The following is a 25,854-nucleotide window of genomic DNA, read 5'->3' on the forward strand; positions in this document are numbered from 1 at the left end:
TCGTACGCCTCATCCTTTTTTAGTATATAGACTCTGAATGTGAAGACATAACCTAACAAAACAGCAGACAACCAACGCTTTAACTCTCGACCAATAAAAAGCGTTGATCCCGGTACCGGTTTTGTGGAACATACTTTTCGAGCGGTGCAAGTGAGCATGTACGCGGTGCAAGTGAGCATGCACCACTCCACTCTGTTCCAAGATGGCGACCGGTACCTAAACTGTCAAAAGCTCCCACCGAACGCATTTTCGTGTCCTTGGTCGAAATCGTACATGTACCGCAACCTCCCATGAACACAATCAATATCTCTTTAAGGTCTTTGCACAAATCACTCTCGGCACGGAATAAGCATACCAGTGCTTAAGTACCTCTAGTGCATACCTAGTGCTTCTTTCCTCTGTGCTCTCGGTCTCGCGACCGAGTTGAATCTTGTCGACACGTAATCAGCAGGTCGATACTCAAAGAATACTTTTGAATAACAATATAAAATACTAACTGTGACAGTTGCTGGTCGTTATTCTGTATCTGTTACAAAGAGAAGCAGCTGGTGGTGTTGGTAAATGTATGAGACCATTAAATTGGAAGTTACCTCTCTGTATGTATTCTGCGGTGATCTTGCTCTTGCGAGCAGCTTCTCTTTCTCTCAGAAACAGAGTAACGGCCAGCAACAGTCACAGCTATAACATAGTTATTCAAAAGTATTCTTTGAGTATCTATAGTGAGGTTCACGTTATAATAGTAGTGTACAATTCGCAATGGTGTTGCTATCCTTGTCTATCGTTCAACAATAATGTGAAAGAGTTGAGGGTTAGTTTTAATTTAGGTTATATTTAATAATGTTTTATTAAAGGTAGTTATGTTTATTGATGTTTTAAATCTGAAAGGGGAGGTTGAGGTTTCGGTTTTTGTATTGAAATTACAATATGCTGACTTAGTTATAGTGTTTTTTAACATCAGTTAAATAACAACTGTTATATGTTATTAATTATATTTTTCAAAAGTACTCTTTTTTTTATTAAATAAAATGATAATATTCTGATTATTATATTGAATTTAATAATAAATCATCATTGGATAATAATATCTTCATCAAATAGAATGACGATTGGTTCTAGTTACAGTGCTCGGTAACCATCATCACAAAGAACGTTACATTCAAAGATCTGACTGAATGGAACGGGAAAAACCCGTTGCTAACGCATGCGTGATACGGTGCTGTCTGAGACAGAGAGTGGTTTGTGCTCTTGCGTCTTCTCATTAGTTACCTTTCTGTATGTATTCTGCGGTGATCTTGCTCTTGCGTCTTACCATTTAACATTTTTACCAAATATGTAGCTCATTAGCTTGTGTATTAGTAATTTTTTGTGTGTGGTTGTCTTCCAATGGATCTATAATAGTTTGGTAATTTATTCTATCTTAGCATAACAGCAATTTGAATATAAAATACTAAAATGGAGTCAGAAGTAAGTAGCCTACTTGAAAATTGTATAAGCAGTAAATCAAATAACCTAAAACTCAGTAGGACCTATTTCAAAAATATGGCTCAGTGAGTTCTGGGTGTAAGTGTAGTGCTACTGTGGTCTGATTTCTGAATGTGTTAAACTTTTGTTGATAATATAACATTATTTAAAGCTTGGGCTAATAGAGATTATTCCAAAGCTTGTTACATCCGATTCAAATTTAAATTTTAACCTTCATCCACTCGCACTGGTGGCAAATTGGCCACATTTTTAGAATTTTTGTTTTTCCTAATCTGGCCAGTAGTGAGTGGTGAGAATACCATGTAATCCTCCCCCCCCCCATTATATTCCCCAATTCATAATATATATTCCCCGAGAAAAATTCATAATTTTTATACACAATACAATGCATCATTTTCATCTCAAACCAATTTTAAATGTATTTATTTTTTCAAGTTATCTCCTAAGGCTTGTAAAATTGCAATAGCCTAACTGCAAGAAAACATAGAAGTGGTTAGATCTCTTTTCTGTATAGGGCTACTTGTAATATAAATAATAAAGAAAAATAAAAATCTCAGTAACATACCCTTTTAGAAATATTTTATCACAACATGTTTTGGACATTTATACCGATATCACTTGAAAATGGCATAAATGTCCGAAACATGTTGTGATAAAATATTTCTAAAAGGGGACTGAGATTTTTATTTTTTTTATATTAAGTGGTTAGATACTTCTAAGTTCTAGTGGATTGTAAATTTTTACTCATTATCAAATAGATATTTATCAAAATTGGTGAGAAGTAACTAAACTTTTTACATTTCAATCAATCCCTGATTTATTTCAAATGAACAACTCTTTATGAGACTAGTACGGCCGCTATTACACTGATTCTATGACATGAATGAATTAGGCTATCAAATTCCCTTAATGAAAAATATTATATTGTAAAAATATTTCAGTTATATAATTAAATTTATATATTACACAATATAAAAATGTAGGTACTAATAACAGAATAGATCAAATATGGTCATATAGTTATAAATGATAATAATTATATGAATGACTTATAAAAATGATCATAGATCTTCAATAACAATCATAGTCTAATACCAGCTTCAAATCTTCGCAAAGGCTACATAAATATTATAGGTCATTATAAGCTATTTGATTTATCAAAATCGTATAATATCCCTGTATCAACTTATATTATAGGGTAGTACTTGTAATCAGTGACATTGAAAATGTATTATAAACTTTGGGAATGAATAAACCTAAAAAGATCAAGAGCGGCCAAATTGCGAGCTGAACTGTAACTCCACAAGGCGCAAGCAAATGAAGGTTAAACTAATTACCTGTAGACACAGAAGATGACAATCATAGTGCTGGTATTTATTTTGGTGCATAACAATACCATCATCAGTCATGTATCGAAAATATATATCAGCAATAAAATTGTTGCCTTCTGCACCTACACGAAATTAGTTTCAAATTTGAAATTTAAGACACACTAACAGGTTCTCCTTTTATTCTTTTTGTTGTTTATCTTATTATTCATCATATTATGTCTATTATACCTTTGGCCTAACTTATTTGGTTCTACTTTTACTTTCAGTTTAACTTACTCTTCTGTTCAACCATATTTCTCATTAAATGCGTCGCATTACAAAGCTCTCTCACTCAGACACAAAAGAAGGAGAATGCTGCTAGGTAGTGGGAGTGATTAGTGAAGGATAGAGCATCGGACCTCTCCGTCTTCGAGAAAGAGCCGTGTTAAAAGTAATTTATCTCGCACTTTAGTCAGTGACGGCGCAGGCTTGGCTCAGGAAACAATCATGGTGACTGACAGTGCTGACGCGGTACGGTAGTATATATGTCACTAAACGTTTGAAAGCCTATGTTTTCTCACTCGCCGTAGTACGTCCGACACTCGGTTGTACTGCGGCGCTGGCTCAGTGCAGTTGTGTGTGTCCCGGCCATAATTATTTGCACTTCTCTAATAACTCCTCTATATTTCTATCAAGTTCATCACTTATCGACAGTGCTGTATTTCCACTCGAAATGAAACCTGATTTTTTGTTGCTGGATCAGCCACAAAAATTAGAATCTAATATCATATTTTTGTTATATTGTAGGTGAGTCGAGAAATATATGAGAGAAAAGCACTGCAATAGCAATGAAAATAATAATGAGATATTTTCTTATAGACAGTGGTCTATAGTGAGGGCCACGTTATAATGACAGTATTTGATCAACGTTGGTTTTGCTATCCTAGTTTATCATTCGACAAAGCCGGTGGTACTATCCTTTTCTAGGTCCACAACGATGCCAATTACGTTTTTTACAGTGTAGAAATATAATTAATTAATGCAGAGAATCGGTATCGCTATTCTTCTATCTTTATCCACTGCCATTATAACGTGGACCGCACTATAGTGTGTAGGGACTACATAGCATAGGGGCTAGAAAATTGTTGATCAAGTTAAAACTAAGCCTATAAAGTTGGTTTAAATAGTGCTTTATCGGAGCCAAAATTTAATCAATCTAGCTTGTTATCAGGATAATAATGAGTAGAATAATGAAAATTTGATTATAAGTATCTCAGCACTGGGCCTAGACTTTGGCCATATTTTCATACAATCTACAAAATCTTAAGTAATTTTTCACAAACAATATTTCTACAAAATCTCAAGTTCAGCAGTTGAGTAACATCTGAATTTCTGTTTTATAAATTATTTAAATACTGGGTAACAGTATTAAAAAAAACACCTTGTAGTTAATGGATTTTTGCAATAGAGTTTCTTGGTGGATACCACTTTTAAATCCTACACTTTGTATTCTCATTTTATATCATAGAAAAGCTATTCACCTACTGTTATACCAACCCTTCTACAATACAGTCTGCTAGTCATCTAAAATTATCCCCCCTCATCAACCACTGTGAATAATAATAATCCTGCTATTCATTGTGAATGTGTATGTGTTGCAGATGGCGACTGTTACTGTAAAAAAGGAGGAGGAGGAGGATGATGATGATAGCAGCCAGCAACCAGCTGCAGTGGAAGATGATTGCAGCCAACAACATTATCTAATTCCTGGCTACAATATGATCTTCATCAAAGAGGAGGCATATGGTGAGATGCATTCTATTACTAACCAATTATTGATTGACCAGGGTCTACACTCATTTCTTGAGTGATTAGATTGTGGCCAGCTTTCTTACATAAAGTGGTTTGATGTTTGGGAGTGGGACTCCTGTGTAAATGCTACTCCTGAATGGGCTGTCTGTCACATGTCAACCATGCACATGTGCACAACAAATGTGTAGTGTGTTACATGTAATGTCAAATCAAAATTTTTATTCACAATACAAACAGTTGTAGGTCCTGCCAAACCCAAAGGTATTTCGGCGGGTGCCCAGTTTCAGAAAAAAATGAGTTACAAAAGATAAATAGGCTAAACTTAGACAAAATAAATATTACACTTCAAAGATTTTAAGTAAAAAATGAAAGAAAACTAATACAAAATGCAAAAATAAAATAAGAAATATACATCACATTTTGATACAGAATCAATAAAAAAATGGAAAAATAAAAATTTATTAGAAAGGAATGAAATTCAAAGGAAAAGGGAGAAATTGTTTTACACAAGTAATAGTACATTTTTATCGTTGAAGCAGATGGCAGTGACAATAAAAGGAAAAATTTAAAACTTCAGCCAGCAAAAATTGAAAAATTCTAATAATGTAAGCATATGCTGTCATTTTTTAACTTGATGTTTCTTAAATTATGTGTACGTTTGTAATATTATTATTTTCATAATAATAATAATCAATTTTCATTGATTGTGCTGTTATTATTGAGATACAACATTACATCTTTCTTAGAGTAATCACGAATATTTGGAGGAAGTCTGTTAAATAAGTAGGGAATTAAATAATGTAGGAATCTTTTACCATAAATATTATTGAATCTGGGAACTACATATATTGACGGAGATCTTAAATTGTATGGTGAGGGAGGAGCAAGGAGTCTATAGTATAAATTTTCTTTGTGGAGTATTACATTTTAAAAAGATAGAAATGTTTGGGCGATAAGGTATGATAGAATATTTTGTAAGCTACGTGGGTTGTATGGATCAATATTATTAACATAAAGAAATTCTGGTAGTTATACATTTTAATGTTCTCAATTGTATTCGTTCAACTCTAGATAAAAGATAATTGGCTGCACTTCCTCATGATTCAATGCCATATCTAATTATTGGTTCCATCAAGGACTTATAAATCAGATATAAGAAGTCAGGGGTGATATTTTTATACAAATAAAAGACTTTTGCGGTAAGCGCTTGAAGTTTTTTTGAAATGTAGTGTATGTGAGGACACCATCTCAGGCTGCTATCGATTATAATGCCAAGGTAACGGGTACTATTTACTAAAGTAAGAGACGGACAAGTGCAGATGTGAGAAGCATTTGCATGAAGGCAATGACAGTCGTGGCTTAATACAGTTGGATTTACGTTGCATCTTAGATGTGGAGATTTAAAGTGCATTAGTACAGTTTTTTTCTGTTGATTATGAGATTTCTGTCATGGGACCATTTCAGAATTCTGTTGTAATCAAACTGTATTAATTGTTCAGCCACTTTTAAATTCTTATGACCAACAATCAGAGTATGAAAATATAAGTATTAATGTGTAAAATTTACTAGAAGTGACTCAGTGCATTTTCCTTTTTGGAATCCATACTGATAATTAGAAATAATATTGTTCTGGAGTATGTGTTTATTTAATTGTGTTAATAAATATTTTTCAAAAAAATTTTCTGGTACTGACAATTTAGAGATTGGTCTTTAGTTATTGAAGTTATCACGTGCACCAGATTTATGAATTGGTTTAACTTTTGAATTCTTCAGGGAGTCGGGGAAAATGCCTTTTAAAATAGATAGGTTTATCATGCGGCAAAGAGGAGTGCAAAGATAGTCTTCAAGGGTTTGCAATTCCAATACTCCTATACCATCATATCCAGGGGATTTGTTTTTATCCATATCATGAACTATTTGTTTAATGTCTTGAATAGTTAGTAGCTTGTCTTAGATAAAAGTTGTGATTAGGTGGGATTGAAACAGAGTCATCAAGAATTATTGGACATAAATGGGAAGTATTTCTAATATTTGTTATGAAGGAATCCGTGAAGGCTGAGCAAAGTTGGTCTGGATTTGAGAATTTGTGAGAGAAATCTTTAAGGATTCTACTATCTGAGACGTCTGATGATCGTCCTAAAATACCATTTATACACTTCCATTTCTTCCTGATATTGTTTTTTGAATCATTGAAGCTTTTTATTATATAAAATTGTTCAGCATGTGTGATATCTTTATTGAGTTTGTTCCTATAAACTTGATAATCATCATTTTTGTACACAGTATTCATAGGGTTGCTTTTGGAATGCCTAAATAAGATATCTCTTATTTTAAGCTTATTATATAGTTCATATGTCATCCAGTTATTTTTAAAATCATTGGAATGATTGTTTTTAATACAAATAATTTTCTCAGATTGTTTTGTTGCACTATCAAAATTTAATTTTATCATGTCATATACCAAATTGGGAGAGGAAAGTAATTGACAACTATTCCATTCACTTTGTTTTAATTATATGTTTTTTCTTATCTATGATAGTTTTTAATACTTTTTGGTCATGATTGGGTTTCGATTGTGGGTTGCAATGAATTTTGCAACCAATGATATAATGATCAGAGATGACATTGATGACTCCGGTATGAGAAATGAAATTACTATTTAGACGTAAGAATAAATGATCAATACAAGTTTGTGTGAGCAAATTTTGTCTGAGCTCTTCTCTTGTGACAGCAGAAATACCTTTTCTGCAACCATAAGAAAAAAAGCATTGATTCATATAACTGTACAAATTGACCATTGGATTTAAGAATATCTAGGTTCACATCACCGATAATGATAAGATTAGCTGTATTAACAACCTCAAGAATTAACTGCTCTAGATCAGTAATGAAATTATCTTTATGAAAACTGTGCGGTCTATACAAACTTATTATATTAAGAGTCAGGCTATTAACATTGAAATTCAGAATAATATATTCTAGATTTTCTGAACTGAAATTGACAGACACTTCCTTGAAATTGATTTTTTTTTATAAAAGCAACAAGGCCATGATAAAATCTGCTTGGAGCACACTTGTATACAGCTTTATAACCATTTATTTGAGAAAGGCTATTTAGGTCAGGATTGATATTGATTTCTGATAACAAAATAATATCAATATTCGCATTAAAGATAGCTGCAGTAAATTCGTCAAAATTCTGTCTCAATGATCTAATATCAAGGTAGATAATTTTGAATGGATAACTAATCTGTTGAGCTAACAAGGAAAGGACGCTCTTATCAGCAAGCCAGCTATTGATTGTCGGAAACGTTTTGCATGGCAAAACCATCTCCTCAATTTGAAAATCATAGTCAATTATGATTGTAGTTGTTGATTAATTAAAAGGGGATTGTAATTATAATTTTGAGTTTACCTGGGATAGTATGTTCATGCATTATAGAGAATAGGGTGATAATACGCATTATATAAAAAGAGATAAAATAGCAGATAACATGAATAAGAAAACAATAATGTAACTACAAAGCACTACAAGTACAATATCTTTAAATAGTTTTGTCAAGGTCTGATTCGCATTTAATACGAATTACTTGTGCCTGAGGTTCCTTTCTTACAAGAATTCTACCCTGAGAGGTCCATACAAACTTATAACCAAGAGATCTTGCCTTATTCCTGGTTTGCACGAACAATCTTTTATTAAAAGCTGTGAGATTTTCATTAAATAATACTGATTTATCTGACGGGTTTCTTAGAATTTTGTTAGTTTTGCTGCACGGCCTTTAGTAAGCCATTCAGGACGAACCAATTTCAAAACGAACTGCACAATCAACACAGGAACATTTTCTGATGAATTTGCGGTGGATTTTAGGACAGATAGTCAATGAGTAGCACTTTCTCTAAAGTTCAAGTTTATTTTCTCAGCTATGTGTTTCAAATCCTCGAGCGGAGACCTATGAGTTGCATCAAGACAGTGAATTTCCAAGTTATTTTTTCTACCGTATTGTTCAAGATCATTAATCTGCATACTAAGATCGTTATTGATAATATCCTTCGCACTAATTTGTTTGTTCATTTTGGCAATCTCACCAGTCAAGAATATTCAAAATATTCATATGTTCAGAATATTCCATAAAATCGCATTTATCTATCTAAAGATGATTGCCTACAACTTTTCATCAATTTGAACTTCTTTAATCTCATTTATTATATCTGATAACTTAAACTTCTGTTATCATTGTCTCTATGTAACTACATGAAAATTTAATATCAAATTTTACAAAAAATATCCTCTTGACAAAAAAGATACTATATTTTATATGAAATTAATCATTATTACCGAGAATTAAGAATTGATAATGTTGTATCAGATATGCTGGGAGGACTTGGAACACAGCTATCTACTATAGGAGGTGATAACACGAAACTCACTTCCAAACATAGATGTAACTATATAATATCCTGTTTCCGCATAATCTACAAGTTGAATTATTGATGATTGCAGATGAGCAAGAGGCTGAAGATAATTCAGTGAAGAGTGAACCAGAGATGTGGCCTTCAAAATGCAGCACATCTGGCCAAGACTATGCAACAGGAGTGGGTGGACTGAATGAGCATTCAATCTCTCCAGTGGAAAAGTGCACTGAGTCATCTGTGGCTGGCACAAATAAAAATCTCTATAGCTGTGATCACTGTAGCTATGAAACACCACAGTCTAGTCATTTCAAGAGACACATTAGGAAACACACTGGAGAAAAACCTTTCAGCTGCGATTTTTGTGACTTCAAAAGTGCTTATTCTCGTCATTTGAAAGAACATATCACAACACATACTGGAGAAAAGCCTTTCAGCTGCGAGTTTTGTGACTACAAAAGTGCCAGGTTAAGAAATTTGAAAGCACATATCAGAACTCATACAGCAGAAAAAAATTTCAGCTGCAAGTTTTGTGACTTCAAAAGTGCTCATTCAGGTGATTTGAAAATACATGTCAGAATTCATACAGCAGAGAAACCTTTCAGCTGCAATTTTTGTGACTACAAAAGTGCCAAGTCTGGTGATTTGAAAAGACATATCAGAACACATACTGGAGATAAACCTTTCAGCTGCAAATTTTGTGACTTCAAAAGTGCTCAGTCAGGTCATTTGAAAATACATATCAGAATTCATACAGCAGAGAAACCTTTCAGCTGCAAGTTTTGTGACTACAAAAGTGCCAAGTCTAGTGATTTGAAAAGACATATCAGAACACATACTGGAGAAAAACCTTTCAGCTGCAAGTTTTGTGACTACAAAAGTGCTGTGTTAGGTGGTTTGAAGGATCATATCAGAACACATACTGGAGAAAAACCATTCAGCTGCGAATTTTGTGATTTTAAAAGTGCTCAGTCAGGTCATTTGAAAACACATATTAGAACACATACTAGAGAAAAACCTTTCAGCTGCAAGTTTTGTAACTACAAAAGTACTCATTCAGGTGATTTGAAGAAACATACCAAAATACATACTGGAGAAAAACCTTTCAGCTGCAAGTTTTGTGACTACAAATGTGCTAGATTAGGTATTTTGAAAGAACATATCAGAGCACATACTGGAGAAAAACCTTTCAGCTGCGAACTTTGTGATTTTAAAAGTGCTAGGTTAGGTACTTTGAAAATACATATCAGAACACATACTGGAGAAAAACCTTTCAGCTGCAAGTTTTGTGACTACAAAAGTGCTGTGTTAGGTAATTTGAAAAAACATACCAAAACACATACAGGAGAAACAACTCCTAGCTAAGCATTTTTAATGTTCACCTACCACAGCTTCAAAAAATTATAGCTCTAATTACAGAAGCTTTTGTAAACTGTGGGGATATAGACTGTTGTCATTATTTTCCCACCTGCACAGTCTTGTTTTAATCATGATTCTGTCAATTCTCACTCTCTTATCCAACTTTATTTAAATCTACATCTTCAATTGATACAATTTTTTATTAATAAGTAGAAACTTGCTTGGTGAATCCTGCAGTAATGTCTGTTATGAATAAGGTTAGTTCTTCCTTTCTGGCTTCAAAAATTGATTAATTTCATTCATTTGTAAATACATATCACAGATCATAATATGAAAACAATTGGGATACAACAACAGGCTTGTTTGACACAAAACTGGTATTCCTCCAAATTAAAGTCATGAAGAATAACATTTTTTATGTTTTCTTGATTCAGTTTCGTTTTAATTTTCAAAACACATTATTGTAAAGCTGCGTTTACAACTAAGTTATTAACAAAATGTTAATATAAACAGAAATTGTTCATTTAATAATAGGATAGGATTTGTATCATACTTGTGATGTAAATTAGGTTTGTTTCGGTTTGTTGCTGAAAACCTTTTTGAGTTGTATTATTTTTTTCATGTGAGGTAATTTATTTTCGTATACAGAGTGAGTCATATGTATGGGAACCCTTAAATAAGTTGGAGACACTTGTAGATAGATATGATACTCTTACTTTCAGGATAATTGATCAAATAATACTCTACCTTTTGACATACAACTGAATTTCAACCTTTCATAAAGAGGTAACTTAGGGGTAGTAGGCTAACTAAAATATTTTAAATGTAAACACCCATATACCACACAATGCTGACCAGTGATTGGTCATGTGACCTTTCTCCCCCAGGCCTTGCTTCTCAATTTCTGAGAAGAGAGAGAGTGGTTACTGAGTATGTTAATGGAGAGTCGTTTGTAACTACTCCTACTTGTTACTTTTTCGTTAGAATGTTTCATTGTTAAAATTTCTGTAATGTGCTAATTCTATTTAAATGTAGAGTTCCTGTAACTTTAGAATTAATTTGATCATCAAGTCTCAGTTGAAAGAAGCTATTAATATTATTAAAATCGCAAGTCAATATATAATGAAGCCTATGATGGCATGCAGCCTGACGAGAGATGCCAGCCTCACAAGTGAACAAATCTACATGAGTGAGTGCACGTATATTATGGGCCCGTGAGTGATTTATAATAATACTAGTTGGCCTGGCAAACTTTGTACCGCCAAATAGTTAATGCATCTCATGACAAACTTTGCACACCTGAGGAGGCGCGATGCGGCATTTTGCAACCAGGTGATTCTTGCTTATTGGTTTGAATGGAAGAACTCTCTCTCTCACACACACACTGAATCGGGCATTTCGTGGAACGGTGTGATAAGGCAGTCTCCATAAGATCAACACGTTGTATCACCAAGCCACGACTCCTCAGGCGTACTTAGCCTTAGCTTAATCTGATGCACTATATTTTTATGAAAATTATCTAACAATCAGTATTTACATTTATATTTCAATATGGACTTCCTATGTGATTATTTAGTTGTGCAGCAGTTTGTAGTTTTAGATATAGTTGAATGCAGCTTGCTGGAAAATTAAAAGGTATATCTCCTTGCTGTTGATTTCCCCGTGCATATTCTAAATTTACAGCATTTCGAGTTCTACGACTCAAGTTTGGACGTCATTTGTACTGCAGCATTATTATTATTATAAGAATTGAAATTTTGTGAATCAGTAGAAAGAAAATATAAAAAAATCTGGTGTGGCGCACTCACACAACTTTCCTTGCCGTTATGAAAATTTATCACCTGACGCTAGTGTTCCTGCGCATCTCAAGTCTACTATTCAAAGATCCAAGCCAGCTGGTGACAGGACTATAACGCTGGAGACACACGAGGTCTGCTATCTCTTCATAGTGAATGATTTAATAGAATCAACAGTTTGCAATTGAAATATTTTCTTGAATTTCGAGCTTATTTTAAATTTTAGGTGAAAATGTTACTGGACATTAATTGTAGAGATTTTCATGCTCAATCTTCCCCATTTGGAATTTATTGTTTAAGTTTTATCTGAAGCCTGACAATTGGGAATCTGAAATCAAACTTTGCATAGATAGCTTATTTTAAATTTTAGGTGAAAATGTTACTGGACATTAATTGTAGAGATTTTCATGCTCAATCTTTCCCATTTGGAATTTATTGTTTAAGTTGTATCTGAAGCCTGACAATTGGGAATCTGAAATCAAACTTTGCATAGATGGGGCGGAGCTCCTGGAATTTTTACAGATATGAGACTTATTGTGGCAGTTGATAGAGCTTATCAATGACTATTCTAGGTATGAATTTGATCAAAATCGTTGGAGCCGTTTTCGAGAAAATCGCAAAAAACCCTGTTTTTGACAACATTTTCGCCATTTCAGCCGCCATTTTGAATTGCATCAGATCGAAATTGTTCATGTCGGATACTTATATTGTAAGGACCTTAAGTTTCAAATTTCAAGTCATTCCGTTAATTGTGAGATGGAGATATCGTGTACACAGATGCACACACACACACAGACCAATACCCAAAAACCATTTTTTTGGACTTAGGGGACCTTGAAACGTATAGAAATTTAGAAATTGGGGTACCTTAATTTTTTTTTGGAAAGCAATACTTTCCTTACCTATGGTAATAGGGCAATTGTGAAAGTAAAACAGATCTACCGACGGTTGTTGGATGACGCAATGATTATAACAGCTGATCTTTATTTCTGTCTGTGGCCAGCTTACAAATCTCCTCCTATAAAGGTGCGTACAGACTGTTGCTCTGCTCCGCAACCGAACGTCACTCCAGCAGAGCGATTGATGATCGACCGGCGAGCAACAGTGGTTCGACCAGGGAATGCGAGAAGATCTAATATCTTCCGTAACGTTCATGATGGGTACGTGGGCGGAGCGACTGTGGTTCGATGGTGGTACGAGGGAGGAGCGTGCTCGGTGCGGGTTGGAAATGCGAATATGTGTACGCAGCTTAAGGATTACATGTAAACTTTGGAGGACCGTAGGAAAGAGTTCTGAAGTCGGATCATAAATTTGATAGGCCATAAACCTGCTCCTGAACATAACAAACACAACTAAGAAAAAATCATCAAATTCGGTGCACACATAAAAAAGTTATTGAATGTCAAAATCTGAGGCTCGATTTTTATTTATATAGATTATATTTTCAAAAGACAAACTGGTATATTGTTTGTAAAATTCTGACGTTACACTGTCCCAACTTGAGTCAGACAACCCTTGGGTGAAAGCACTAGGCCTACATGCGCTCATCCTTGAAAAATTGATCAACTTGAAATAACTTTTTAAAATTCAAATTATATTATTTATGGGCTTAACCCTATACATTATCAAATTCATTTATTAATTATTGATCAAACAATATTCTTGTATGATTTAGTAAATTTAAATAAATGCAGCTTGTCATCACATGTTGTTCCTTTAGTGACCTCGTGTTCGACCTTGATTATAGCTTTTTTATTTGCTAATATCATATTCATTCCAGAGGTCAATAGTAACCCACCATCGAGTTACTTGATCTTGAGGAAATATAGTACAATTAATCCTTTGATCAATTGTCAGGAAAATAATCTAGTATAGGCTACTCTAGGCATTTTTCCGAATTTCGTGTCTGGTCTAAGACAAGGTCATTTCCTGAAACGGAGCAAAGAAGCCGGGTTGTCAAGTGGCTCGACCAGCAAGAACCACACACCAGGCAGGTTTCTTACCCAAAACAGGAATTAACCCTCAGATAAGTGCCGTCACCGACATGAGACTGGTATTAAACACCACAATATAAAAACTATGAGCCATAAAATAGATTATGTTTCACTGTTGAGAATTGAGAATTCAAGAATTTGGGTAGAATTAATCACACCACCATAACAAAGAAATATAGGCTTAGTTGCACAAAAGCCTGTTAAATTTTTAATCATGGATGAACTCCACAAGAATTAATCACAGAAGGCTTTTAGATTGGTTCTTGTGGTCTTTAATTTGAATTAGAAGTCAACAGACTTTCCTGCAATGTTTTCACATTTTTCAGTGCTTGCATAAGTGCATAACATGTTTTTGTATCAGTACTGACATGGAGTCACTACTGTAAATGTTATAACCTGTTTGAAAGCCTGGAAAGGTAACTATCTTGGAGAAACATAAGTGCCAAACTAAATTAAGCGGTTTTCAGGAGAGATGGCAGGGCAGGAAGCTCTCTGATTGGCTGATTATCATCTCAAATGCCGACTGATCTCCAATCATCAGATTCCTAAAAGCCATCCCAATCGGACAGCTTCCTGCCCTGCTGACTCGTCTGGAAAAATATATTCATATTTTCAGGACTATGAGTTCATCAGCTAAATAAACAATGTACCTAGTCTATTAGTCCGGGAGATATTACTTTTTACATGGTTCTCTCTTGAAGACAGAGAGGCCCAATGCTCTTTCCTTCACTGATCACACCCACTACCTAACAGCATCCTCCCTACTTTTGTGTCCATGCTACAAACTGTGGAAGGAAAAATCAGTTTCCCCGCTTTTCATGTTGAAAGTAATATCTCTCGGACTATTGAAGAAGAATCTATTCATGATGTTCTTTGAACAAATTTTTTTCAAACTGAAATTAAGAGAAAAAATTATTCAGAAGAATAAAAGCTGTTGTAATGTCCTTGAAAAAACACTGGGAAGAAATATGCGAAGCTTGAGAGATATCAATTTAAAGTTTTTGTTTTTTAACCCTGCAATGCATGATTTTTCAAATCTTTTGGGAAAAAATATTGAACTCAGAATTCATTGCTGATAACAATAATAATAATAATAAAAAAATCCTAACATTTTTCAAAATTACTTTTTGGACATTCTAAGTTATGACTCCAATAATAGAGTCATCATGCATTGAGTAGCAAGTTTCATCATGGAAAGCATTCATACTTTAGGGGTGACTCGGCGAAGTCAGCATTCTCCATAAAGTATTTTGTTGGGAAATCAAAAAAAAACTGTACCTCGCACATATACCATTACTTTCATGAATTTTTTATGGGATAATTAAGATGATACCATAATAAAAGATCATTAAATATATAGCCTACATGCTCAAGGTCCTAGATTGATCACAAAGTCTGTAATAAGCAAAAATATGTAGGAGATTGTTGACTTTGACATGTAAAATATGGAGTTTGCTGTCTTTGAAACAAATATGTTAGTTTCACATAAAATAATGAAATTACAGAAAAGCCTTTCTGAGTCTATAATTAACACAATATAATAGATTATTATTCATGCATGATTTAAAATAGGTTATACAAAATGCAGTAGTGACCACGTTCTAGTTCAATATATATTTTTTCATTCAAATATGTACATTTCAAGTTCAAAATTAGCTGATAAGAAAAAGTCAATGGAAGAAATGGTAAAAAATAATAGGGGCATCATAATAGTTGATAGAAATTAAACTGAAAACTGGAATTTCTACAGTTCCATTGTACTCAACATCAGAATCTTGTTCTTCCCTAACAATTTGAGCTAAGCAGAGTGGTATCATCTGCATATAACACTGATTTAATTGGAACATACTTTGGAAGATCATTTTTGAATACTATAAACATGGAGGGGCCAAGAACAGAGCCTTGAGGGACACCTTGTAAAACTTGTTTACAACTGGATCGCTGTTTACCAGTTTCAACAAGTTGAAATCTGTCAGAGAGGTAAGATTGTAATAGAGTGAATTCCTTTCCCCTTATCCCATAGCATTACAACTTTTTAATTAGATCCAAGTGGGGTACAATTTCAAAAGCTTTACTAAGGTCTAAAAGCAGCGCACTAACCTCCTCCTTAATAATAACAAAACCCTTAATAATATAAGAAACCACATTTTGCACAGCTTGAAAGTATATAATTGATTAATATTAGTTTAAAAATCTCGACTTAAGAAAACGTGACTTCAAGTTTGCAAAATATAGGCTATATTCATTTGATAAAGTATTTGAATTATTGCTCCTTCAAACCTTTATTCCCTCTGTCAAGAAATCAGGGAAGTAGGTACCGGTACTCAATTAATGCCAATACCAACCAAACGTTACAACAATAATTCAAAATTGCTTTATCATATTTTAAGGAAATTTTCATTATAAACTGAACAAAAAGCCCTGTTCCATTATTTTGAAAATATTTCCCTCATATGACTTAACTCTTCATAGTATTCTCAATATTAAGATCACTTTTTTTCTAATTCAATTTTTCATTTTGGTAAGCGTTGTAGACGCGGTAACGCGGTAAGTATGAAGAAGAGTAGGTAGTATTAACGAGACACCAATGTTTTTTTCCAAGTACAAACTATACAAATGGGGAGAAACAAATAGAAGTAAGACACGATTAAGAGGAAGCATTAGAAAATGTCAATTGATTGTCGGCATTGAATAATAATAATTGTATTGTTGGAATTCTTACAATGAATTGTTGAGAATATTGACGCGGTCTCCATAGCAACCAAACAATACAACCTGAAAAGTTTCCTATCAATTTCTCTAGCATTTACTCCTATTACATTCTATTATTTTATAATAAACGCACTCCTCACACGCTATGTAAATCATGAAACTCTATGAATATAGACAATTTATTAACACCTCCAAAATAATATTATGAACATGAGAACAGCAAAATCAAGAAGCTAGAAAAAATTAGACAAATCTGGCAAAACAATCAATTTATTGATTAGAGCCGTTGCATGCAACTTCCTTGCCTTTACTGTACCCTTACACTATTCAATGGATGTGTTGCATGCAATTTCTGTAGAGTACAACAATGTTGCAAGGCTCTTTTTGTGGAAAGTTGAACCTGCAATATAGAGGTAGGTAGTGAAGGAACAAAAACAGAGTTTGTTTGATAGGCTTGGTTGCTATGCAGAGAATGTTTTCCTAACCTTTTTATCATCTCCATAAACTCTGAATTCTGGTAGTAATATTAGGCCACAGTTTGGTCTTTATTCAGTTAATTATTGTTTTCTGACCAAATAAGTGTATTATTGAAAAATATTTCAAACCCATACAATATGTGAACTATATTGTTCCAAAGTGAATGAGTGTGTGATAATAGAACTATTGAGGCTAACACGGTATTTTACACAAGTTTTTCTTTGATTTGTCGTAGGCTATCACATTTTTTTGATATTGTTGAAGCAAATTTCTACTGATATATGAGGTAATATTAACAGTAGTTTGGAATCATCATAGAACTTACTGTTACAATAGTTTATTTGTAAACTTTTGTGGATTATAAAACTTTTTTATTACCAATTAATATTATAATGGATTACTGTATATAAAAAGGTGAATGAGACTCGAATTTCATCTCCGACCATCTAAAGCTGCGTTTACACCAAAGTTATTAACAAAATGTTAATAACTCAATACTAATAGATTCTATTAGATTGAACGAAACTTGACAAACACATATATGTTCATCATGTGTATGATAAGTTATGTTCAATCTAATAGAATCTATGAGGATTAAGTTATTAACATTTTGTTAATAACTTTGGTGTAAACGCAGCTTAATGCTGCGTTTACACCAAAGTTAGTAACAAGATGTTTATTTTCCGTCCTTATAGATTCTATTAGATTGAACGGAACTTGACAAACACATATGCACATCAAGTGTATGATAAGTTATGTTCAATCTAATAGAATCTATAAGGACGGGAAAATAAACATTTTGTTGATAACTTTTTATGAAAACGCAGCTTAACTTTTGTAAACAATAATCTGGGAAATATGTAGCATTCTTCTAGTATATTATTTGAAATTTGACTGCTTGAAAAAGCCTTAAAAACCTATAAAAGCAAGATACTTCAAAATATGGTTACAGTTGAATTCCAATAATATTCAATTATAAAGATTGAGTTACAGTTGAACTCTCTAGCAGCTTATATATACAGGAAAAAAATACAAAATACTGAACATTATACTTTTAAAATCTTTTTTTAAATTAGGATTAATTTTCTCTCATAATAAGAGTAATGAGACCAAGGTCAGGAAGAGCCCAGGAGCCGTAGCGTCATAATAAACTGTAAACTAAAAGCAAATTCCCTGTAATGCTAAAAGAAAAAAAAACATTTGATTATTTTTAAATTTATCTCATCTCATAATCCCAATTATCATCCCAGAGTCAAACACACCCTGAATACCCACTGCAATAAAATTACAGGCTTAATTACAGACGAAATACAAAGCTCTCCAATAAATTCATTTCATTTCTAAAAACTTTTCTTTGTGCCGGTTGCACAAAAGACGATGATTAAATTTTAATCCTGATTATTTCACGAGAACCAATCAGTTAAGCCGTCTTTTCAAAAAGGTCTTCTCTGATTGGTTCTCATGAGATTAATCACGATTAAAATTTAACCGACTTTTGTGCAACCGGGCCTTTTTCTTAAATAGGTAGCAGTCAAATGAAAAAAAACCTTCAATATATAACTTGATTCCAGGTAAATTTCCTGTAAATTACGAAAGAAATATAACTTAACCAATGTATTTCAATTTTAAAAAGTTTTCTCAATACCTAATAACAGGGCAAATTACACAAAAAATCTTTTTTTTTCATTTAGGGCCGGTTTCCGAGCTCGGTATTCAGCCAAGATCTAGACTTGACACAGCTGGAGTCAGAAAATTTGCTTACCAAAATGGGGCGTAATCATAGTTTTTTTGATAATCTTCATTTTCTCATTTCTATAATTGGAAACGTTTTTCCTTGACGAAATGAAAGATTACTAAATAATTCAAAATATGTAGGTAGTTGAAGCTTTACACTATTTAATGTTCAATTTTCTAGTTTTTCGAAATTCAATTTAAACGTGGAATACGACTACGCAAAACCTAGCCAAATTTCCGGCTGTTTAAAGTCTAGAACCAGGACCTCCTATATACTACCGGACCTGAGCCTAGAAAAAAAATGGCCGCCGTATGTGGTGGTCTTATAGAAATTCCTACTGTGAAAAAATCACTAATCAGCTGTTAGAGAGCGTCTCAGTTTTTCGAAATTTCAGTTCGTCTAGTTCCCGATTGAAATATCAATGCCGGCCACCACATACGGCGGTCATTTCTTTTCTAGGCGCAGGTCCGTTATATAAGAAGTCCTGCTATAGTGAGGTCCACGTTATAATGTCAGTGGATAAAGATGGAAGAATAGCGATGCCGATTCTCTGCATTAATTAATCATATTTCTACACTGTCAAAAACATAATTGGCACCGTTGTGGACCTAGAAAAGGATAGTACCACCGGCTTTGTCGAATGATAGACAAGGATAGCAAAACCAAAGTTGATCAAATACTGTCATTATAACGTGGACCTCACTATAGAACTTATCTAAATCCCGAGATCGAAAACCTGCCCTTATAGAACCTTTCACTGAATACCTCACAGCTTAGTTCACAGAGAAACACAAAAAAGTTCAACTTATTCTATTTTAAATCCTTTTTAGTGCCAATTTTATGCAGGAAAAATGGGCCTCTTCGACAAACTGAGCAACTTTCTCGGACTGAAGAAGAAAGAGGTGAAAGTTCTAGTGGTGGGGCTGAACAACAGTGGAAAATCAACCATCATCAACCACCTGAAGAGTGACGAGGACAAAACAAGTGAAATAGTGCCGACAATCGGACTCAGTGTTGAGAAGTTCAAAAACCAAAAAGTGTACTTCACCGCTCTGGATATGTCGGGACAGGGCCGGTACAGGGATCTATGGGAGCATTACTATAAGGAGTGTGAGGGCATTATTTTCGTTATTGATAGCAGTGATCGATTGCGGTTAGCTGTTGCTAAAGAAGAGCTCGACATGCTGATACAACACCCTGATGTGGCTGGTGAGTTTCAGCAAACAGAAAAGAATACTTTCATGAATTTAAAGAATGTTCGTTTATCTCTATTTCTTAAACAGACAGAGTTTTTAAATCTCAAAAACATCAGACGAGTTTTCAATTTGAGGTGGAGACACACAGTCATGTAGGGACGTCTTCGAAAACCAAAAAATTCTTACTGTTCCCTCAATTTATATTTATGCGACTCTCATGTTAGCTTTCAAAAACCTAAATAGCTTGCACAAAAGGAATGAAACTGTAAGAGAAACTAGAACTCAAAATTTATTATTTTACCCAATGCACAGAACATCTAAATTTGAAAAGGGAGCACTATACAGAGCAATTAAGTTTTTCAACCATCTCCCTAACGAAATCAGAATCATAAATTCAAAATATAAATTCAAGGAAAATGTTTTCACCTATTTGACAGATAAAGCATATTTTATTCAGTCCGAGAGTTTCTGGATGACCATTGACAGCTTATCTTCCTGAGATCCAACCCATTAATACAAGGTAGTTAATTCGCTCAATGTTAGTTGGATTCAACAAGTAGCCCTACCTACATTGTTAATAATTAACTTATTCAAGGCCTCCAGTGTGTGTTTTTAGTTTTAGTTCTAGAATTTTTACTTTTATTTGTGATTAATTCATTTATTGACTGTAATTGATTATGTTGATTCTAATTGACCGAGCGAAGTGAGGCCTAAGATTCAAGTCGACGGTTTGGCATTTCTCTTAATGTTTAAATGTTGCGCATTTACGGCGAAACGCGGTAATAGATTTTCATGAAATTTGACAGGTATGTTCCGTCGACGTATATACAAGGTTTTTGGAAATTTTGCATTTCAAGGATAATATAAAAGGGAAAAGGAGCCTCCTTCATACGCCAATATTAGAGTAGAAATCAGACTATAGAATTATTCATCATAAATCAGCTGACAAGTGATTACACAGATGTGTGGAGAAGCCAGTCTATTGCTGTATTTCCATAAGGTCTATAATAGCTTCAATCAGGTACTTGTGGATGAGAATACTGCGTGAGGTCTACTGTTCACAGAACTAATAGTATATTGACAAAGCAGTAATTCTCTACATACAGTAAATGTTATGTAAGAATATGAAATTGCTAATAAAGAATTTGAATTCGAATTTCAGGTTGATCTTATTTTAAAGTTAATCTCTGATTAGATTTTGGCTTACAGTTTATTTAGGTTCACAGTATGTTGATCCACTTTGAATTTGATTTTCTAGAACTATAATGAGATTCAGCTTAAAAATTCAGCATCCAATTAAAAGCCAACGCCTATTTCCCTACACCAACGAGAGGCTTCCAACATAAAATAAACAGCCAATAAAAATAAATAATCTACTGACATATTGAAAATTATGATAGAAAAAAATTCAATCTCAAATAGAGCAGCAAAGAAAAATAAACAACAAAAGATCAGAGATACACAAATCCAACCACAAAAAATTTTGCTCAAATCCTTTCACTGTGATGACACAACAATATAATTATATACATTTTTTCAATTCAAAAATTGATTCATTTCGCATAACATTGTACTGGCTAAAAATACAAAAAAACTTATGAAAATCCATTTTGAAAAAACAACTTATTTTAACATTCTTTTGTTTTGCTTTAGAGGAAAAGAACATAGAGCGAAATAAAGATGTATCATGCATGTTTTATCATTAGTGGCCAGCCTTATAACCTGCTATATACTACATATACTTTTGATTTTGTATGATTGTACTATAGGACTACTGTATATCAATGACTGTTGAATACTGTCTATTATGACTGTTGGGATGAGAGTGTAAGAACGGCACAGTATGAAAGACTACATCTGTAGTTGCACACACATCTACTTTTGGATGTACGATTTTTTGCCATCCTTACAAATTCTATCAGATTAAACTTGAATGATGTTTGACAAGTTGCACATAATCTGGTGGAAATCATAAAGACGGCAAAAATCAAATGTCAAAAAAATCTATGTGTGTAGCTGATTTACTAGCGTTACATATATGTATTCTGATTGAGCTACTTAAGCTACCCGAGCAGCAAGGAAACTGAAGCTAAATGATTTCAAAGTATACCTACAGATTTGATTTGATAATGATTTTTAAAGTATACCTAGTATAAGTATATACTTATAAGTGTATGTTGTTATAACTTTATAAAAGTGGTTTTTAATTATTTATAATATGATTTATATTGAGTTGAAATCAATTATTTTAAACTACTTTTAAATCAGTATTACATTTATTTATAACTCATTTTTTTCCAATCACTTACAATTATTGAAAAGCAAATTTAAATAGTGATTCAATTTGCTTGTAAGACTTGAACACATTTAAAATGAATTTCAATGATTTACAAGCACTTATAAATCATTTCCTTGCTGCTTGGGTAACTACACACATCAATTTTTGGACGTAGGCCTATGTTTTTTGGCCGTCCTTATGAATTCTATCAAATTGAACAGATGATGTCAGTCGAGTTCCATCGAATTTGTTAGAATTCATAGAGACGGCAAAAAATCGAAAGTTTGAAAATCTATGTGTGTGTAGCTGGCTTACCAGTGTTATGTATGTGTGATGACACAGTAATGTATGATGTCATGTATAGATTTTAATGTACATTAACCAAATCAAATAAAATTTCAATTAACCTAACCAAATCCAATAGAACCTAACCTAAACCAATTGAACCTTAATTTAACCCAACCTAATCAAAACTCATCATCATTCATCATCATTATGTGGCACTACAACCCGATTATAGTTGAGTTTTGGCCTGCTCTACAATCAGTCTCCACCTCTCTCTATCCTAATCAAAACTAACCTAACCCAACCTAAACAAACCAAATCTAATCTAACACATTCTATTTGCAGGTCGCTTTGTGCCCCTCCTGTTCTTCGCCAACAAAATGGATCTCCGCGATGCTCTGTCCAGTGTGAAGGTGGCGGCTGCCCTGGGTTTGGAGAAGCTGCAGGACAAGCCTTGGCACATATGCAGCTCTAATGCTGTCACCGGGGAGGGACTACAGGAAGGCGTGCATTGGTTCACTCAGCAAGTGTGCGAGTCTATGCGGTGAAGAATGATGCCTTGATACTTGATATTTGATGCCTTGACCCTTTACTGGGAATGGCAAATGAAAAATCGTTTCCTCTCGATTATATCGGAAAATATCGATTTTTTTTCTCTTGTCATTGGTTTGAAAAATCGATTTTTCTCTCTTTTGTCATTAATTTGAAAAATCGATTTTTAGAACTTAAGATTATTTTTTGTGAATTTGATTTATTTTGTTCAATCAATCAATACTTTGAAAAATCAATTCTTCAAAGAAATTTGCCATCCCCAGCCTTGGCTACCCTCATCGAGAGTTTGCCTGAGTCGCTCGTCGAATGTCTCAGCTCCAATCGACAATATAAGGGTCCGACCATATTAAGGCTGTGCAACAGGCTAAAAAGACTTTCTACGGGTGGTATTTTTCAAAGTTTTTCTATTTGTATGCTATCAATAAATCAAAATAAAAAGTTTTCTCAGGAAACAAATTTTTCCGATCATAGGCTTCTTTTGAGATATGAGCGACCAAAGTTCAAATTTTTGGGACAGATCTTTTCAAATTCGGTGAGAGATGAAATTTCGAGGATACTTCATGGTATCGTTGATGAATAAAATTTCCTGAAAATATCAATTTTTGAGAAAGTTATTCCATTTACAAAAAATAACTCGACTAAAAATTTTTGGGAAATGGAAAATAACTATAAAAAATCATATTTCCAGGAATTTTTTGTCTTATTCAATTAACAATGGGTACCATAAAGAATAACTACAAATTTTATGAAATTTATCTCTTACGGAATTTGAAATGATCTGTCCCAAAAATTCAAACTTTTGGCGTTCATATCTCAAAAGTATAAATAATTGGATTTTTCCCTTTTTTAGCTTGATAGTAGGCTATAAAAATGGAAAAACTTTGAAAAATATCACTATTAAAAACGTAAGCCTGTTGCACAGCCTTAAGCTTATTTCAGACAGCGTTTTTAGAGTCGGCAGGGCAGGAAGCTCTCCGATTGGCTGATTGGGTTGGCGCCTGAAAAAACGCTTCATGTGGTCTGGCCCTAAACGGAGCAAAGGCGAGCCGAGCCGAGTGCCGTCATCAAAGTAAATTAGGTTGAAAAGTTTATGAAAATGTGAAAAATTGGTTCACCGTTCAAGTCTTGATATCAAAATGCAGTAAACTGTAAAAACGCGGCTATAATGTTGTCGTGGTTGAAATATTATTTATATAAATGCAAAAAAAACGTTCATGAAAATGTGTGAACATTTTTTTTAAACTTGAAACTTGCTAAATTATGAGTTATCATTATTGCATAAAAATAGCATGGTGAATAGGGGACTACTACCGAAAGATACATTGCAATTTCGAAATTATGTTGAAAACTTGATTAGAAATAGGCCTATAAAATAAGAAGATTCAAAATGGGTTGAAGTTATCAAAAATGTGAAAATGCTTCATTAAATTAATTTTTGAAATATCAATTTGATTGTGATAAATGTCATAGAAATGTAAAAATTTAATTAAAAAAAAGAATTCAAAAAATAGAATTATGTCATAATGTCATTATGGTAATAAAAACATTGTTAAAACTGTACCATATTTGATAACATGGAATATAGGCCTAGTTATTGTAATAAGAAATGTAATTTTGTCAACATTCAGAACCTATTAAAAAATGTAATTGTCATTAAACTTTTAATTAAAATGTCTTGAACTCAAATCGTGAAAATTCCATTTACAATTTTATGAAGTTCACTGTAAGGCTCAAATCACACTTACGCGACTTATGTCGAGAAGAGACTCGACTCTAGTCGAGAGCATGTGTTTCCAAATGGTGACACTCAGACCAGTCGACTCTAGTCTCCGCGACGTCATAATTTGAAAATACATGCCCTCGACTAGAGTTGAGTCTCTTCTCGACCTGAGTCGCGTAAGTAGTGTGAGTTGAGCCTTACAGTGAACTTCATAAAATTGTGGAATAATCTTGAAAACGTATTAAAGTAGTGAATACGTCCACTGATATGTAAGAGTAGACGAAACATTCAAAAATATTATAGAAAAAATTAAGAGTATCGTATACATTGAACAATCTAAATTAGGTAGGAGTCGTTAACATCTTCAGACTGTGAAATATGTTTAAAAGTTCATAAAAATGTAAAAATTGGCGATTTGAAAATGAAAATGTGCTGAAACTTGAGATTTATGTATTTGGCAATTTAGATTACTGTTTGAATAAATATCGTGAAAATATTCGTACAATTCATAAAAAGGTAAAATATAGTAAGATATGATTGAATACATTCGAAAATGTTTGAAAATGAGAAGATACCTCATTAAAAATGTATTGGAGCAAATGTAATATGAATTGTGGACCAGTGGTTTTGAATAACATTTAAGATTAAAATAGCATTTACTGAAACATTTCTAGCAGAATATATTAATATCTTTCTGCAATATTCAGTACAGTTTTGAAATTGAATGATTGACTAC

The 25,854-nt window shown here is 33.4% G+C and overlaps 2 protein-coding genes across 9 annotated transcripts in view; both read left to right on the plus strand.

Moving 5' to 3' along the window:
* LOC111060672 (gastrula zinc finger protein XlCGF17.1-like) overlaps positions 1-25,854 on the plus strand; it is a 458,016-nt gene that overhangs the window by 113,348 nt on the left and 318,814 nt on the right. The window lies entirely within an intron of this gene.
* LOC111046861 (ADP-ribosylation factor-like protein 6) lies at positions 1,261-24,253 on the plus strand. Of its 8 annotated transcripts, XM_039440838.1 has the most exons (5): positions 1,261-1,464; positions 3,080-3,323; positions 4,454-4,598; positions 19,934-20,296; positions 23,192-24,253. In XM_039440838.1, exons 2-5 carry the CDS (start codon positions 3,300-3,302, stop codon positions 23,392-23,394), a joined length of 735 nt encoding a protein of 244 aa, XP_039296772.1. In that variant the 5' UTR covers positions 1,261-1,464; positions 3,080-3,299; the 3' UTR covers positions 23,395-24,253. The 8 variants fall into 8 exon arrangements, with proteins under 8 accessions (XP_039296772.1, XP_039296769.1, XP_039296770.1 ...); XM_039440835.1 differs by lacking the exons at positions 19,934-20,296; positions 23,192-24,253 and adding an exon at positions 9,106-10,496 and having other exon boundaries at positions 1,268-1,464; XM_039440836.1 differs by lacking the exons at positions 3,080-3,323; positions 19,934-20,296; positions 23,192-24,253 and adding an exon at positions 9,106-10,496 and having other exon boundaries at positions 1,270-1,464.

The sequence above is a fragment of the Nilaparvata lugens genome, chromosome 14 (genome assembly GCF_014356525.2).
Source record: "Nilaparvata lugens isolate BPH chromosome 14, ASM1435652v1, whole genome shotgun sequence".
In the NCBI taxonomy this organism is placed as follows: domain Eukaryota; kingdom Metazoa; phylum Arthropoda; class Insecta; order Hemiptera; family Delphacidae; genus Nilaparvata; species Nilaparvata lugens.

Coding starts and splice junctions, on each gene's coding strand:
- LOC111046861 (XM_039440835.1), top strand. CDS start 3,300: ATGGTGACTGACAGTGCTGACGCG. Junction 3,324..4,453: donor TGACTGACAGTGCTGACGCG/GTACGGTAGTAT, acceptor TATGTGTTGCAG/ATGGCGACTGTTACTGTAAA. Junction 4,599..9,105: donor CATCAAAGAGGAGGCATATG/GTGAGATGCATT, acceptor TGATGATTGCAG/ATGAGCAAGAGGCTGAAGAT.